The sequence below is a fragment of the Scyliorhinus torazame genome, chromosome 13 (assembly GCF_047496885.1).
Source record: "Scyliorhinus torazame isolate Kashiwa2021f chromosome 13, sScyTor2.1, whole genome shotgun sequence".
NCBI lineage: Eukaryota > Metazoa > Chordata > Chondrichthyes > Carcharhiniformes > Scyliorhinidae > Scyliorhinus > Scyliorhinus torazame.
In genome coordinates this window covers 208,832,919-208,850,218 of record NC_092719.1, presented here as the reverse complement: position 1 = coordinate 208,850,218, position 17,300 = coordinate 208,832,919, and the positions used below count along the sequence as shown (strand labels likewise).

General features: G+C 48.6%; 1 protein-coding gene across 10 annotated transcripts in view; it reads right to left on the bottom strand.

Annotated features, from left to right (window-relative positions):
- Positions 1–397: 397 nt before the first annotated feature.
- Positions 398–17,300, bottom strand: part of hemk1 (HemK methyltransferase family member 1) — a 134,041-nt gene continuing 117,138 nt past the window's right edge. For 7 of the 10 annotated variants that reach the window (XM_072472988.1, XM_072472987.1, XM_072472986.1 and 4 more), the window contains 2 exons: positions 16,271–16,384; positions 2,780–5,536 (listed from right to left, as the gene is read on the bottom strand). In XM_072472988.1, the coding sequence (XP_072329089.1) occupies positions 5,368–5,536; positions 16,271–16,384 (283 nt within the window). In that variant the 3' untranslated portion in view covers positions 2,780–5,367. The other 3 variants (XR_011934223.1, XM_072472990.1, XM_072472993.1) reach the window with 3 other exon arrangements.

Sequence of the window (17,300 nt, the reverse complement as noted above, 5' to 3'; positions counted from 1 at the left end):
GTAGGATTTCAGAGAGCGATGGGGTGACATGAGAGAAATGGCATGGGAAGGTGGAGCTGTTTGGGAATGCGATGGCATGGGAAGGTGGATTGCTTGGGATTGGTAATGGCATGGGAGGAGCAGATGATACGATGGAATTGGTCCAGCGATTCTGCATGCTAGAAATGAGGATTCATGAGAAATGAGCGAAACATGGACTTTGCCATGGAACAAGATTGGTAGTTTCCTTCAATGGTAAATACTGAAATTATAATCGGCGGTTTTTAAACAGAACGAGTGTTCATTCCTCTATCAATATTGGGTCCGTCAGGTGCAAACCTTCCTTTCTAACGCAGACAAAAACCATTTGCAATTAGATTTTCATATTCTATAACTATAAATAAGTCACAAGGCAAGATTCATGACAAAATATTTATTTATATTCCAAGACATGGACAGCTTTATGTTGCTTTTTCCAGAGTGGGCAATTGTGATTCTGCTGAAGTATTTTGTGAAATATTAATTAGAAACCCCTGTATATTAAGAAGTTCTATTGAAATAAAGATAGCAATTCAACCACAAGTGTGGGCGAATATATTTAGCAAACCATGATCCTTGCAGTGGTATGTGTAGTTTCTGTCACACCAACACAGAGATTTAATGAAGTATCTTTTTGAATACAGTAGTTCCCCCAAGCTTCATTTAAAAAGTATGTTTTCATTTTAAAAAACACAAACATTTTAGTTTTTTTCAGGTTTCTCAGTTGAACTGAGAGTTGTGTGGCTTAGTTTACAGTCTGCTCTAGTGATAATAAATATTTATATCTATATAGAGCTTTAGCATGTCTTTTGAGAGACAACTCACAGCAGTTTGTGTGAACTACTTTTTTGTTTAAAATGCAGTGACTTGTTAATAATAATAATCTTTATTGTCACAAGTAGGCTTACAGTAACACAGCAATGAAGTTACTGTGATGATCCTCTAGTCGCCACACTCCGGCGCCTGCTCGGGTACACTGAGGGAGAATTCAGAATGTCCAAATTACCTAACAAGTACGTCTTTCAGGACTTGTGGAGGAAACCGGAGCACCCGGTGGAAACCCACGCAGACACGGGGAGAACGTGCAGACTCTGCACAGACAGTGACCCAAGACGGGAACCGAACCTGGGACCCTGGAGCTGTGAAGCAACAGTGCTAACCACTGTGCTACCGTGTTACTTAGGCAAACACAGTAGTCCCACAAGCAGCAGTGAAGCGGCCGGCTTTGGTGGCATTGAGGGATCTTTTTGTTTATCTTGAAAAACATAAGAAAGCAGAAGTAGGTAATCTGACCAATCGAGCCTCCCTCCTGCCATTCAACCCTTGGAGTTGGATATTAGGATATTTAATACCCCTCCTAAACTGGGAAAACCTTAAGTTCAACTTTGCTTCCAAAGGGCAATGCCAGCGACCGTAGTTATTTATTCGGATCCTGGAAGGTGCCTTAAACTACAACCTCTTGACCAAGATACTGGTACCAATTGAGAGAAACTGGCATCTGACAAGGAGCAACACTAGCATCCCAGAGTAACACTAACCGATTACAGTGGGATTGATTAGAACAGACTGTGCAAGCCAAGAAAAGTGTATTAAAGGTTGCGTGGCTGGCATTATTTTGCAAGATCTAAACAAAAATGAAACTTTCCCTTCCAATAATAGCAATCAGCTAGTAGGATTATTAGTGTGTGCAATTGTGGTGTATTATGTGCAATTCTGGACATTGCACACTTCAAGAAACATGTCAAGGCTCGGAAGGGGATCCAGAGAGGTTTATTGGGATAATGCCAAAGGTTAATTGATAATGACTTCAGTGATGTGGAGTGGATATTAAGGCATTTTTCTCCCTCAAAGCAGAGAAGGTTCAGGGGAATGCTATCAAAATTCCGAAAAGTTTTGATAATGCAAGTCGGGAGAAACTGCTTCCTTTTGCAGGTGAGTTGAAAGCCAGAGGCCCTAAATTTAAAACAATTGGTCGAAGAACTAGAAAGGAAATGAGGAGAAATCATTTTATACAGGGGAATGGACTATCTGAAAAGGGAATTGGAATCAGATTCCATAGCAACTTTCAAAAGGCAACTGGACATGTACTTAAAGATGACAAGTTTACAGGATTATGGGGAGAAAGCAGTGAGTGGGACACAATTGGATTGCTCTTTAAGGAGTTAACACAATCACGATGGATTCCCTTCTGTGCTGTACAATTCAATGAATGGAAAATTAAGCTGATAAAGCTATCATGGGAAGTGACAGTCAAAAACACCAGGTCAAAATCCCGGAACACCCTCCCTATCAGCTGGTGGGAGTGTACCTACACCACATGGACTGCAGTGGTTCAAGAAGGCAGCTCACACTACCTTCTTAAGTGCAATTAGGAATGGGTAATAAATGCTGGGCTAGACAACGACGGACACATCCCATAAATTAATAAAAATACCTGCGACAGGGATCTTTCGATTGGCTGACATTACTTCAGCGTGAATCCTGGATAGATGCGGAAACTGACTGCCTGCCATTTTTCGCCAAAGTTACAGCAGCCGATTGTTGAGTCCATTCCCTGCAGAAATTGTGACATTTGCGGCGGTGTACATCAGAGATCTCAGTTGCTCATAGCAACAGATTCAATGCAGATCTCTACCCTTCCAAGCTGCAAATTCTGGAGCTGTGCAGTCGTAATCTTACAGTTTCTACTAAATGGTAGGTAAGAAGGGTTGGTCCGTCAATTGTTCAACTTCTCTGGAGTACACAGAAACGTGGCCTGTAATGGGAACACATTTAAAATCAGATCTATCAACAGATTCTAGCTTCTGCTTATTTTTCACATGTTCTGATATTTTCCAGTGATGTGAGACATAGTTATAAATAATCCCCCTCTTCAGATCCTCCTCTACCACACAAAATGAACTAACACTCACCAACAACTTGCTTCTCCAACAACAACTTCTTCTTAAATGTAAGGTAAAGTTGACATGGTCCTAAATGACCATGACTCCTTTCCCCTTTGTGGGGGAGAGCTGACTGGTCGTGGTGTAACCTGAGGATCACCACACCTCAGGCAAGGGGCAAGGTTGAGAAGGCAGGGCCTTCATGAATAACCTCAGCTGGTATGGGAATTGAACCCGTGCTGCTGGCCTCGCTCGGCATCACGAACCAGCTGCCTATCCCACTGAGCTAAACTGGCCCTCTTTAATGTGGGGAAACCTTCCATGATGTTTCACAGGAGTGCAATCCAATGGAAATTGACACTGACAATGCAGGTGACCTAAAGCTCGGTGAAAGAGTTAGGTTTTAAGGAGCGTCTTAAAAGAAGACAGTAAGAAGTCATACAACATCAGGTTCAAGCCCAACAGGTTTGTTTAAAATCACTAGCTTACGGAGCACTGCTCCTTCCTCAGGTGAATGAAGAGGTGGGTTCCAGAAACATATATATAGACAAAGTCAAAGATGCAAGACGATACTTAGAATGCCTGCATTTTCAGGTAATTAAGTCTTTACAGATCCAGAGGGGTAATCCCAGGTTAAAGAGGTGTGAATTGTTGCAAGTAAGGACAGTTGGGAGGATTTCGCAAGCCCAGGCCAGATGGTGGGGGGGTGAATGTAATGCAACATGAATCCAAGGTCCTGGTTGAGGCTGTACTCATATGTGCGGAACTTGGCTAGAAGTTTCTGCTCGGCGATTCTGCGTTGTCGCGCGACCTGAAGGCTGCCTTGGAGAATGCTTACCCGAAGATCAGACGCTGAATACCCTTGACTGCTGAAGTTCCCCGACTGGAAGGGAACATTCCTGCCTGGCGATTGTCGCACGATGTCCGTTCATCCGTTGTCACAGAGTCTGCATGGTCTCGCCAATGTACCATACTTCGGGACATCCTTAGCGTATGAGGTAAACACTGTTGGCCGAGTCGCACGAGTATGTACCGCGTAACTGGTGGGTGGTGTTCTCACTTGTAATGTTGGTAGCCATGTTGATGATCAGGCACGTCTTACAGAGATTGCCATGGTAGGGTTGGGTGGTGTCGTGGTAGCTGTTCTGAAGGCTGGGTAGTTTGCTGCAATGGTTTGCCATGGCAATCTCTGCAAGACTTGCCAGATCATCGACATGGGTACCACCATTACACATGAGAACACCACCCACCAGGAAAGGATGTCCCGAAGCATGGTACATTGGCGAGACTATGCAGACGCTGCTTCGAAAGCTAGTGATTTGAAACAAACCTGTTGGACTTTGACCTGGTGTTGTAAGACTTCTTACTATGCTCACCCCAGTCCAACACTGGCATCTCCACATCTTAAAGGAAGAGACAGAAAGTTGGAGAGCTTTAGGAAAGAATTGGGATTGAAGGCAGGGTCACTGTCATCGGCTGTCTCTCAATTTAAAGATGATGGCTACGAGGGACCGTGTTTTTCTGGCATGGGCATTCATGTGAGTGAACAGGCCGATTCTCAATCCACAGATCGCTGGGCACATGGAGCAGGACGTCCCGTGAGCTGGTGGGATCCAGCAAGCAGGGTCTGCTTCCTTCTGTACTGCCACTCTGCCTCAACATTAGGACCTTGTGAAGCAAAGCGTGACGCAGCTCTATGGACAAGTTGTCGCTATCCTGAACGATCGGTAGCCAGCTCCTCTCAGTCATCAATGCCAATACTACTGAGCTTCAAGGAGAGCTTCAGAACCTCTGTGAAACCTTTACTTTGACCTCACCTCTGACGCAGGCCACTTGAGAATTGAAAAAACAGGACCCGGTGAGGGAGATCCTTTTTGGCTGTCCAGACACAGTGCCCATGTTGACTTTGAAGGAGTTTTGCCCCCAATGATATGGTGAAGAAGATGGATCGCGTGCAAGAAAGGAGCAGGCAGATGGTTTCAGTCCCAGCCTACTCTGAGTTAGTGTTCGCTGATGGCATGCTCCATCTCTCCCGGATGCACTCTTGAATTCATTCCCCACTGACCCTTCATGCTCTGTCTTGAGATAGAGTTGACAACCCTCTGGAATTGTCCTGGAGTCTCCAAGAACGAAAGATTGACCAATTTGTGGACACTGCAGCAAGCTACAACCAGGGGTAAAAATCCTTGGGGCATTAAAAGAATTAGACTTGGCTTTAATTTCCTTTGAAGGTTTTTGCTGTCAGAAACACAAGTTGTTATTGTTATGCTGGAATGGGGAGAAAATGGCGCTTTGGCCAGGTGGGGTGTTTAGAGGCGTGAAACCACGTGATGAAACTTACAGGAATACATCAAGCAGAAGTTGGCAACCCTAGGCTGAGACAGAAGCCATTTCTAGAATCCACGTCATTGCATATTTGCTTATTATTAGGTAAGGATTTTTGGGAAGTGAAACTACGTATTTTAAACTAGTTGCTTTCAGCTTGTCTCTGGAGTTTGTGCAGCATTTTGACAGAAATTAAACAGTCCTCCTCACGGGGTCTCCTGACTCTGAGCTCAGCTTCTGGCTGGTCAAGCTGATCCGCAGTCACCAGCTTCCTTTGCGCTTCCCCTTGCTTGTGAAGAAATTGCTGGTCTCTGATGAGGAAAATCACAAATGTCATAGAACATAGAACATAGAAAAATACAGCACAGAACAGGCCCTTTGGCCCACGATGTTGTGCCAAACTTCTGTCCTAGATTAAGAACAAATTAATCTACACCCCATCATTCTACCATAATTCATGCACCTATCCAATAGCCGCATGATGTGCAGACATGCAGATAATGATATACAGACAGGCAGCTAATGAACACTGAGAACAGGACATGACCAATGAGCAGGCAGGACACTCAGGGGTGGTATCTCACTATAAAGGCACGAGGCACTCACACTCCGCCTCTTTCCACTTATGAACAAATACAGAGTGAGTCAGGGTGTATGTACAGTATCACACCTCCAGCACGTGGCTAAGAGCTAGTCTCGTTCAGTCAGAGTAACCACACTTAGGTTAGCAGAGAGTCGAACTCATAGCGAACTGTGCTACTGGCTCAATAAATCAGACTGAACTAACTTCAAGGTCTGGAGTATCTTATGGTTAAAGCTGCATCCAGTTGCAGTCTGTGTTATCCCAGAGTACATAACACGACATGCTACCAGGAGACTGCTTAATCTTGGTGGTTTACCTGTCCGTTCCGTGACGACCAGCGAATGTATCCCGGCACCATAGAGAAGATTCAGGCTCCTCACCAGCTCAGGACCTTCGGCAATCTCAGTGCCAAAAGGCGGGCATTCAAACAGAAGTTTCCGCTGTACATCGAAGCTTCAGACCTCGTGGGTGCGTCTGATGCAAGGAAGATCGCGCTTCTCCTCTCAACAGCGGGTGATCAAGCCATCGAACTCTTCAACTCTTTTCACTTTACCGAATGCCAGGACAAGACAAAGCTTCAGACCATCCTGAACAAGTTTGACAGTCACTGTGAAGTGGACACCAATGAAATCTTCGAGAGCTACATATTCAAACAGCGTCTACAAGGTATAGATGAATCTTTCAACTCCTTCTTAACTAACCTCCGCCTGCTAGCGCTATCCTGCAACTTTGGTGATATTGCTGACTCCATGATCAGAGACCAAATCGTTTTTGGAGTTCACTCTGATCCTCTGAGAGAGCAGCTACTGAAAATCAAGCACATGACCCTGCCAGTCGCGATTGAAACATGCACAGTGCATGAGCACGCCAAAAATCGCTACGCCCAGTACAAATCGGCTGTAAATGAGAAACTTGCCTCCCATGAGGCAGAGAGTGTGCAGGCCATCTCTCGGATGCAGGGCCTCAGCATTGATGAAAGTGGCCATTTTGCGCGCTTTTCCGGGGCCCCACGCATACGCGATGCGAACGGGATAACGAAGCAGCCGACACCCGCACTGCGCATGTGCAACAACGCGCGGAGCGTCAGGACGCCGACGACATGACGCGCTCGAACTACGGCAACGCCCACTTAAAGAAACACTGCCCTACAAGAGGCAGGCAATGTTTAAACTGCGGGAAGCCTGGACACTATGCAGCCTTGTGCAGGTCTGCACCACCAGTCAGGGGCCAGCGCCCCCAATTCCGACTACGGCGCGTTCAGAGTGTGCAACAATGATTACAGGATTCTGATCCTGGCAGCACAACGGATCCAGAGGAAGAATGCCTGGACTCAGCTTACTGTGTGGGCATCATTACCAAATGTGAATATGCCACATCCAACTCATCATAAATTCAATCCATCCTCGCTGTGGATTCTGCGGACGAATGGCGTGCGGTGATGCAGGTCAACTACTGCTCCATCCAGTTTAAGCTGGGCACAGGTGCTTCTGCCAACCTCCTCTCACAGGCAGATTTCAAACGCACCAAGAAACCCCCAACGTCCTTCCAGCAGCCTGCAGACTCCTGGACTACAACGGAAATGCCATCATGGCACTGGGATCCTGCCATCTCCTCGTCTCCAACCGGAACACCCAAGCAAAGTTACGTTTTGAAATTGTCAAGCCAGACAGGGCATCCCAACTTGGCGCACATGCCTGCAAGCAGCTGAACCTCGTGCAGTGGGTTTACACAACGACATCCTCCAATGTGGATCTTCAGGCCGGCATTGACAACATCCTCGCTCAGTATCCGGATGCGTTCGACGGGATGGGCACGCTGCCATATCGATACAAGATTCTGCTACGACCTGATGCCAAGCCAGTTGTCCACGCACGACGCCGGGTCCTGGCTCCGCTGAGGGAGCGTCTGAAGGCACAGCTCAAGGATCTTCAGCAACAGGGCATCATTTCCAAGGTAACCAAACTGACTGACTGGGTCAGCTCGATGGTATTGTTGCTAACTTTTGGTTGGTTCAATTTGCTCTGCTTTATAACCTTTGCTCTAGGGTCGCCAGGTATCTTTATGATACCGCCACGAGGTTCAAGTACTGATCAATAACTCAACACACCAATTAGTAAGATACAAATCAAAACACATTTATTATACACAATAAATCACTACTCATGCATAAACTCTACTTTCTAGACTGTTCTCTGTCACAAAAAGGCCTATACTTAGCTTCGGAATTGGCCCACCAGGACAGGGGAACAAATGGCCTTTTGTTCGGTCTGAGTCTGTAGGATTCAAAAGCTGGTATGGACTGGTAGCTAGGAGCGCCTAACTCGTAGCGTGCATTGACTGGAGACTTACTTGGTTGATGCGGCAGCTTGGGCAGTTCACTCTCAAGGGTTGATTCGCGTTGTTCAGTGACCCTGCCAAGAAGACCGATTTGAACTTGGGGGCTTTACTTTATAGTCCCCAGGGGCTTTGCGCCCTTCGGGGCGGACCCCGTATCTGGTTCCAAGTGATTGGACTGCGTTTCGATCACTTGGATCGATTTCTCCAATACTGGAGTTGTTCCCTGATCGCTGGGCGGTCCATGAGTGTCCGTTGGCCTTCCTTTGTCTTGGCTCCTGCTGGCGCCGAGGAGTCTGGCTTGGCTTTATTCACCTTAAGTGTTTCAATTGTGCCCGGGGATCGCTCATTAGTATGCAGATGGCTGCGAGTTTCAGTGCTGTCTGGGCTTTTGCAAGATCTAATACACAGGAGGCTGCGAGTTTCAGTGCTGTCTGGGCTTTTGCAAGATCTAATACACAGGATTTCTGCACTTGCTGGTTTTTTGCCTGTGTTGGCTGAATTTCCCTGCAGCCTTTGTGGAACTCCATTTTAAGTCGGGAAGTGGCCAACCCAGGTGGCTACAGTATGTGTTAGAAAGCAGCGGGAGACCTGCGCATCTGCATTGATCCCAAGGATCTCAATAAGAATATAATGCGTGAACACTACCCCATCCCGAAGTGGGAGGAACTCACCAGTGAGATGGCACACGCACGTTTTTTCACAAAGTTAGATGTGTCACATTCAACACACCGTTTGGCAGATACTGCTATAATTGCATGCCGTTTGGCATTGTCTCGGCATCGGAGATCTTCCATCGCATCATGGAGTAGATGATTGAGGGCATTGAAGGGGTTCCCGTGTATGTGGACGACATCATCATATGGTCCACGACCCCTGAAGAGCATGTTTCCCGTCTCCAGCAGGTATTCCGCTGTGTCCATGACAATGGCCTGAAGGTGAACAGGTCCAAATGTTGCTTTGGCATGTCGACACTCAAGTTCCTAGGTGACCAGATCTCTCAGCAGGGCATGCGCCCGGACACAGACAAGGTCAAGGCCATCGCCATGAAGGTCCCTGAAGACAAGAAGATGGTGTTGCGCTTCCTGTGCATGGTCAATTTTCTGGGCAAGTTCATCCCAAACATAGCCTCACCCACCATGGCCCTACGAAACCTGGTGAAAAAGTCCACTGCCTTTGAGTGGTTGGAGCTGAAAGCCAAGCTCACCACTACACCCGTCTTGGCATTTTTCGACTCAGACAGGGAGACAAGGATCTCAACAGATGCGAGCCAGGATGGCATCGGTGCAGCGCTGCTTCAACGCGACGACACTTCATCCTGGGCACCGGTAGCCTACGCATCGAGGGCCATGATGCCCACCGAAACAAGGTATGCGCAAATAGAGAAGGAATGCCTGGTCTTCTCACTGGCATTCTCAAGTTTCACGACTATGTCTACGGCCTGCCGACATTCACTATCGAGACGGATCATAGGCCTCTGGTCCACATTATCCACAAGGACCTGAACGACATGACGCCTCGGTTGCAGCGCATCCTCCTCAAACTCAGAAGGTACGATTTTGACTTAGTGTACACGCCTGGCAAGGAGCTCATCATCGCTGATGCATTGTCCCGCTCCATCACATTGCCTAGTGAACCGCTGGAAATCATCCGGCAGATTGAATTACAGGTGCAGCTGTGTGCTAGCACCCTCCCGGCATCTGATGAGAAGTGGTTCATATCCACGAAGAGACAGCCAAAGACCCCCTCTTGCAGCGTGTCATGCACCACCTCGCCAATGGCTGGCAGAAAGGGCAGTGCCCTCAATTTTACAATGTAAAGGACGGCCTGACGGTGATTGATGGTATCCTCCTCAAGCTGGACCAGATTGTCATTCCACTCAGTATCCAGAGCTTGGTGCTCCGCCAAATCCATGAGGGACACCTGGGCGTCGAGAAGTGCAGACGCAGAGCCAGGCAGGCTGTCTACTGGCCCAGTATTAGCCAGGACATCTCGAACATGGTCCTCAACTGTGCGACTTGTCAACGCTTCCAGCCAGAGCAGAGCAAGGAGACGCTCCAGCAGCAACCGTGGTCCAAGGTTGGCATCGACCTCTTTTGTGCGAATGGTCGTGACTACGTGTTGATTATTGACTATTTCTCCAATTACCCTGAAGTCGTGAAACTCTCAGACCTCACATTTCGGACCGTCATCAAGGCCTGTAAGGAGACGTTCTCCAGGCACGGTATCCCACTCACTGTTATGAGTGACAATAGCCGGTACTTCAACAGCCACGAATGGTCTATGTTTGCCAAGCCATACCATTTCAAACATGTCACTTCCAGCCCACACTATCCGCAGTCCAATGGGAAGGTTGAAAAAGGGGTGCACATTGTGAAACAGCTCATCTGCAAGGCCGCGGAATCTGCTTCTGACATCTACCTCGCGCTGCTTGCGTACAGGGCGACCCCACTGTCCACTGGCATGTCGCCGGCTCAACTCCTGATGAACAGGGCCTGTAGACGACACTTCCAGCCATACATTTGCCCAACCTGGATCACCTCCCGGTGCTGCAGAAGGTGCAGCAGCTCCGAAACCAGCAAAAGCAGGGCTATGATGCTCATGCCACCGATTTGCCCGTGTTATCCCCGGCAGACTCCGTCAGGATCAAGATACTGGATGGTGGCTGGTCTGCTCCAGTTTTCGTTGTTCAACAGGCTGTGCCCCGCTCGAACATATGGCTGATGGTTCTGTTGTGCGACGAAACAGACGGGCACTGCGCAAAGTTGCCTGCCCGCAACCGCTTTCTTCGCCATTTCCATCCGTTGTTTTGCCACCTCCTGATACCTCGAACTACGAGGCCACCAGTCAGGCTTCCATCCCGCCTGTCAAGGCGCCGTCGTCCCCACCACCACCTCTCCGGCGGTCGACAAGGATCAGGCGCAAGCCCCAGAGACTGGACTTATGAACATTTGTTTTGTTTGCTATGTTCTGTTTTCTCACATTAGACAGCTGTCTTCACATGTAAATACATTCACATATGCCACCACTTGTAAATATGTTAATATATGCCACCACATGTCAGTACGTTCCCATGTGCCAAAACATAAAAAAAAGGGAGATGTCATGATATGCAGACATGCAGATAATGATATAGAGACAGGCACAGACAGGCAGCTAATGAACACAGAGAACAGGACATGGCCAATGAGCAGGCAGGACACTCAGGGGTGGTATCTCACTATAAAAGGCACGAGGCACTCACACTCCGCCTCTTTCCACTGATGAACATCTACAGAGTGAGTCAGGGTGTATGTACAGTATCACACCTCCAGCACATGGCTAAGATCTCGCCTGGTTCAGTCAGACAGAGTAAACCACACTTAGGTTATCAGAGTCGAGTTCATAGAGAACTTTGCTAACTGTGCTACTGGTTCAATAAATCAGATTGAACTAACTTCAAGGTCTGGAGTATCTTTTGGTTAAAGCTGCATCCAGTTGCAGCCTGTGTTATCCCAGAGTACAAAACACGACAACAAACAGGCACAGAGGGATTCTTCCCCGTGATGTCTCAGATCAGATTTCACTCCATAAATAACAGATGTCAGACTTTAGAAAAAAAACACGTTTTTCCAGCCAAGTGACCGTCTTTTGAAGGAGTGGACAAATGGGAGATTTTTGCTTTTGCAATCAGCAGCCTTGTTCCCTTCCTTCAACCATCCATCAAACCCATCCTCAACCCATCCCGGAGGAGTGAATCCCACAAGTCTGTGTAAAAACATTTTTCCTGTTGTCACGCCATTTAACCTTCCAGCTGCTCCCCTTTGCTCCAGCTGCTCATTCACAGAAAACAGCTTGTTTCTATCTACCCCGCCCTGTCACTTTATTATTTCAAATACCTGTTTCAAATTCCCCTCAAATCCCTCTGACAAAGTCAGCCCAAATTCTTTAAGTCTTTCTTCATGACTGTATCCTTGTGAATCGATGATGTGCGTCTGCTTATTGACCCAACAACCGTTCCCTATTGTAGAGCCCAATACGGTGCACAATACTCCGACTGCAGTCTCACTATAATTTTCCACCTCCGTTTTTATGTTCTATGGCTCCCAGTAAAGAAGCCAATGTTCCAGTTTGTTTTATTATGGTTTAATTTAAGACATTGCTGCTTTCAATGTCTTGCAAACTAGAAATCACGCATCTCTCTCCGCCCTTCCATTTTAGAGATCTTAAAAGTCTAATGAAATTGTTTCTTTGCTGTGTGATAGCTCATGGGAGGGATTCTCTGATCCTCAGGTTAAGTGTTGACACCGTCGTAAACGGCATTGCGTTTCTCGACGGCGTCAACATGGCCTCAGGAGCAGCGATTCTGACCCCTACAGGGGGCCAGCACGGCACTGGAGCGACCCACGCCGCTCCAGCTGCTGATCCCGGTGTCAGATGGGCGCCGCGGGTCTGCGCATGCGCAGTGGAACCGTCGTGATTGCCGCGTATGCGTGGTGGCTCCCTTCTCCGCGCCGGCCCCGGCGCAAAATGGCGTAGGGCTACAGGGGCCGGCGCGGAACAAAAAAGGCCCCCAGCCCGAGAGGCCGGCCCGCCGATCGGTAGGCCCCGATCGTGGGCCAGGCCACAGCAGAGGCCTCCCTCGGGGTCGGACCCCCCAACCGCCCCCACCAGGCCGTCCCCGGATCCATTAACGCCGAGGTCCCGCCGGGTAAGACCAGGTGTGAATGGTGCCGGCGGGACTCGTTTTTTTTTTGTACAGCCGCTTGGCCCACCCCGGGCCGAGAGTCGCCAGGGGGGGGGGGGGGGGGGGGGGGCGCGTAGAGCACCCCCCAACCGGCGCTGCGCCGACCAAGCCGGCGCCAATTCTCCGCTCTCCGGAGAATCGGTGGACTGGTGTCGGGGCGGCGTCACGCGATTCGCACCCGTCCCGCCGATTCTCCGGGCCGGCCTGGGCTGAGAGAATCCGGCCCCATGTCCTTTATGAGTGGTTGGGGGGTGGATGGAACCTAGATTTTATGTTCAGGTGATGGTCCTTTTAAGAGCTAGTTTCTCCGAAAGAAAATTTATTGGAAAAATAAAAAAGCAACTGATCATGTGGCTAAGCTGCCCAGGAGATAACAAGAGGATAAAAAACGATGCAGGGCGGGATTCTCTGCTCCTGGGACTAAGTGCCCGGGCCGTCGAGGAGCGGTTCACGCCACTCCAGCCTCCTTACGCGGCGGCAAATGGGCGTCGCGCCAACCCGCGCATGCACAGTTGGGGCAGCTCATCATGCGCGGGGAACTTCTTACGCGCGCCGGCCCCTCACCAACGTGGCGGCGGGTTTCTGGGGCCGGTCGCGGATGGAGGTAGGCCCGGGGGGGGAGGGGGAGGGAGAGAGGCCGGCCCACCAGTCGGTGGGCCCCGATCGCGGGCCAGACCCAATCGGAGGCTCTCCCCGGTGAAGGAGCCCCCTCCCCCACCCACAGGCCGCCCCCCCCCAGCATTCCCGCATAATTCCCGCTGGCAGCGACCAGGGGTGAACGGCACCGGTGGGACTGTCATTTTTTCCGACAGCCGCTCGGCTCATCCGGGCCGGAGAATCGCCACTCGCCATTTGCGGCGATTCTCCGAGCGGCCTGGCGCGATTCTCGCGGCGCTGGCTTCGGGGGGGGGGGGGGAGAAGAGAATCGCGTGCGTGGGGGAGAATCGCGTGCGGGTGTCGGGGTGGTGTGGCGCGACTCGCCCGGCGCCCGGGCGATCCTCCCACCTGGTGTGGGGGGGGAATACCGCCCGCAATCAGAAGTTAATTGTCGGGGTGAGGAGGTCCCTGGTTGCGGTTTTGTGCTCAAGAAGTTTGAATTTTGTTCAGAACTAGCTGGCTGGAAGGAAAATCTATTTCCAGCAGGATTCAGTTGAAATTGTGTGTGTTGGTTAACACAGTTTGTAAAAACCTAGTTAACTGAAGAACCTTACGAACAGTGAATTTCACTTCTGGGATAGCCAAACTGAGATTAGAGAGAGAGTGAGTGAGTTTATAAAAACAAGATTCCAGAGTTAAACAACATTGAAACCAGGAGATTTATTCCGGAGGCAGAGGGTTTAAACTAATGTGGCAGGGGTGTGAGAATCAGAACAGTAAGCCAGCAAGTGCAGGGCCTAGGGGTGAGCATGGTACCAGGGCAAGGCTGGCTAAGAGGAAGGGCAAGCTGGGGGTGGTTGAACTCAGTGGGCCTGGAGGTCTGCAGTGTATCTGCTTCAAAGCACGGAGTATAACAGGCGAGGCAGGTGAACCTGATTCATGCGCGGAACTTGGATGTGGTTGCGGTAACGGAACTTGGTTAAAAAAGGGACAGAACTGGCAGCTAAACATTCCAGGATATAGGTGTTTTAGGCGAGACAGGGGGAAGGTAAAAGAGGTGGGGGAGTTGCAATACTGGTTAGAGAACACATTATAGCTGGACAGAGGGAGGACACCTTAGAAGAATCAAGTAACGAGGCACTGTGGATAGAACTCAGAAACAGGAAGGGGGCAGTCACTATGATAGGGGTGTATTACAAGCCTCCCAACAGCCCACGGGAAGTGGAAGAACAAATACGTAAGCAGATTCTGGATAGATGTAGAAATAATAGGGTTGTTGTAGTGGGAGACTTTAATTTTCCTCATATTTACTGGAAATCTCTTGGGGCTAGGGGTCTGGATGGTGAGGAATTTGTTAAGTGTGTCCAGGAATAATATGTGGATAGTCCGACTAGAGAGGGGCTATATTGGACCTAGTACTAGGAAATGAGCCCGGCCAGGTTATCAAGGTTACCGTGGGGGAACATGTGGCGAACAGTGACCACAATTCTGTAAGCTTTCGGATACTCATGGAAAGGGACGAGTGTTGTCCTAGAGTTAAGGTGCTAAATTGGGGGAAGGCCAACAACCAGGTTAGGCCGGATTTGGAGGCTGTTGTTTGGGAGAGGCTGCTTGAGGGTAAATCCACATTTGGCATGTGGGAGTCTTATAAAATTATTAGGGATATAGATAGGGTGAACAGATGGAGGCTTTTTCCCAGGGCGGAAATGACAATTACAAGGGGGCACAAGTTCAAGGTGAGGGGGGATAGGTTCAGTGGAGGTGTGCGGGGGAGGTTTTTTTACACAGAGGGTGGTGGTGGCCTGGAATGCACTGCCAAGTGAGGTGGTTGAGGCAGATACGTTAGCGACCTTTAAGACTTATCCAGATAGATACATGAACGGACTGGGTGTAGAAGGATACAGGCGGTTGGTCGAGATAGGACACGTGATCAGCGCAGGCTTGGAGGGCCGAAGGGCCTGTTCCTGTGCTGTACTCTTCTTAAGGCGCTAACAACAGCTGTGTTAAACGGAGAGTATACAATCGTTGAGGAGGTTTGAAGAGACACCTTGCCAGAGTTAAGCGGAAGGCCTGAAAAATCTCAATCCTTATAGGAAGGTTTGAAACAGTCCTCAGGCCAAGCGATTAACCTTCCAAGTTTTGATAACTATCTGACTTGGGTTTTGGGGGTTCAAGTAGGCATAGGAGGAAACTTGAGTTGAGCAGTTTGGTTCAAGGTATACATAACTGTACTTTTAATATCTATAACATAACTGAGTATATAATATTTAGAGTAGTTGTAAGTATTAATGTTCTTTGATTTTTGTGTAATAAATTTACCATTTTTAAAAAACAGTGAACCGTGTAACTTTAATCTTTCAGTAAATACCTGGGTTACTGGATTCTAAAAAAACAGTCATTTTGTGGAGATGCCGGCGTTGGACTGGGGTGGGCACAGTAGGAAGTCTTACAACACCAGGTTAAAGTCCAACAGGTTTGTTTGGAATCACTAGCTTTCGGAGCGTAGCTCCGTCATCAGGTGAGTCACCTGATGAAGGAGCAGCGCTCCGAAAGCTAGTGATTTCAAACAAACCTCTTGGACTTTAACCTGGTGTAAGACTTCTTACTGAAAAAAAGTGCTACTGGTTCTACCAAAATCGTAACTAGCATCCTTTAAATGCTTTTAAAACTTAAACTTTGCATCATCTACTTAATGGCTCTTGATGTACATCTTCATTTCTCTGACTCTTTATACACTTGGTGATGTACTGGATTGTGGATTTTAACTTTCACGTATGTTAAGTAAACAAAACCGCTGATACTCACTTTCCGCAGATGTCCCAGTGGGTAGCCCTGTAGGTGAGCCGCAGGCTGGCACGTTCCTGAAGCCAATTTTGTATCATCTCTGGATGTCTGGGATCTACCTCGAGGAAAACCTTGCTGGAGCAAAGAAGAAGCTTGCTGAAAGGGATATAGGAACATTTAGCCCCTCAAGCCTGTTGTGCCATCCAATGAGGTCATGGCTGATTTGCAAGCTTATCCCATGGCCAGAATTTTGAGAATGGCCAGAAACGGCAACACGACAGCTACCCCTCTGGAACTAAATGCTGGGAACCGGAGGAAAGGTAAATGGCAGGGGTGCGTGGGTAGGGTTGGGAAGGCCGGGGGAGTCGCAAGGGGTTGGGGAGAGATCCAGAGGTCACCAGGCCTGAAGGGGAGTGGCCACTTTAGGGCCTTAATCGGGCATGAACAGGCCCTGCCCGTCTGGCCTAAAATTACGACTAGGTCGTGGCAGGCAGGGTTCTGGAGAGAATTCCATCCTTGCAATTGTACACTCCTCCCACCCTCTCAGAACCCGGCAGGGAAGGGGGTTGCAGGGAGCATAATATTCTGACCCATATATCCAACTTCACCTCATATTCCATAGTACTTTTGGATAACAAAAATCTGTCAACAGGAAAGTAGCAACACAGGAAAAGAGCAATACAGCACATTTCACCACCTCGGGATATCCCGAAAACTTTACAGCTAAAGAAAATCTTTTGAAGCATAGTCACTGTAATGTGATAGGAAACACTGTAATCGATTTATGCACAGCAAGCTGCCACAAACAGCACAGAGATAATAGTCAGATCTTGCTTACAGTGATAGAAAAGCAAAAAATGCTGGAAATACTCAGCAGGTCAGACACCATCTGTGGACAGAAGCAGAGTTAATGTATCAGGGCGAGATGATCGTTTCTCAGAAACCTGGTCTAATGAAAGGTCATCTCAACCTGAAACATTAACCCTCTTTCTCTCCAAAGATGCTGCCTGGCCGGCTGATTATTTCCAGCAACATTTGCTTTTATTTCAGA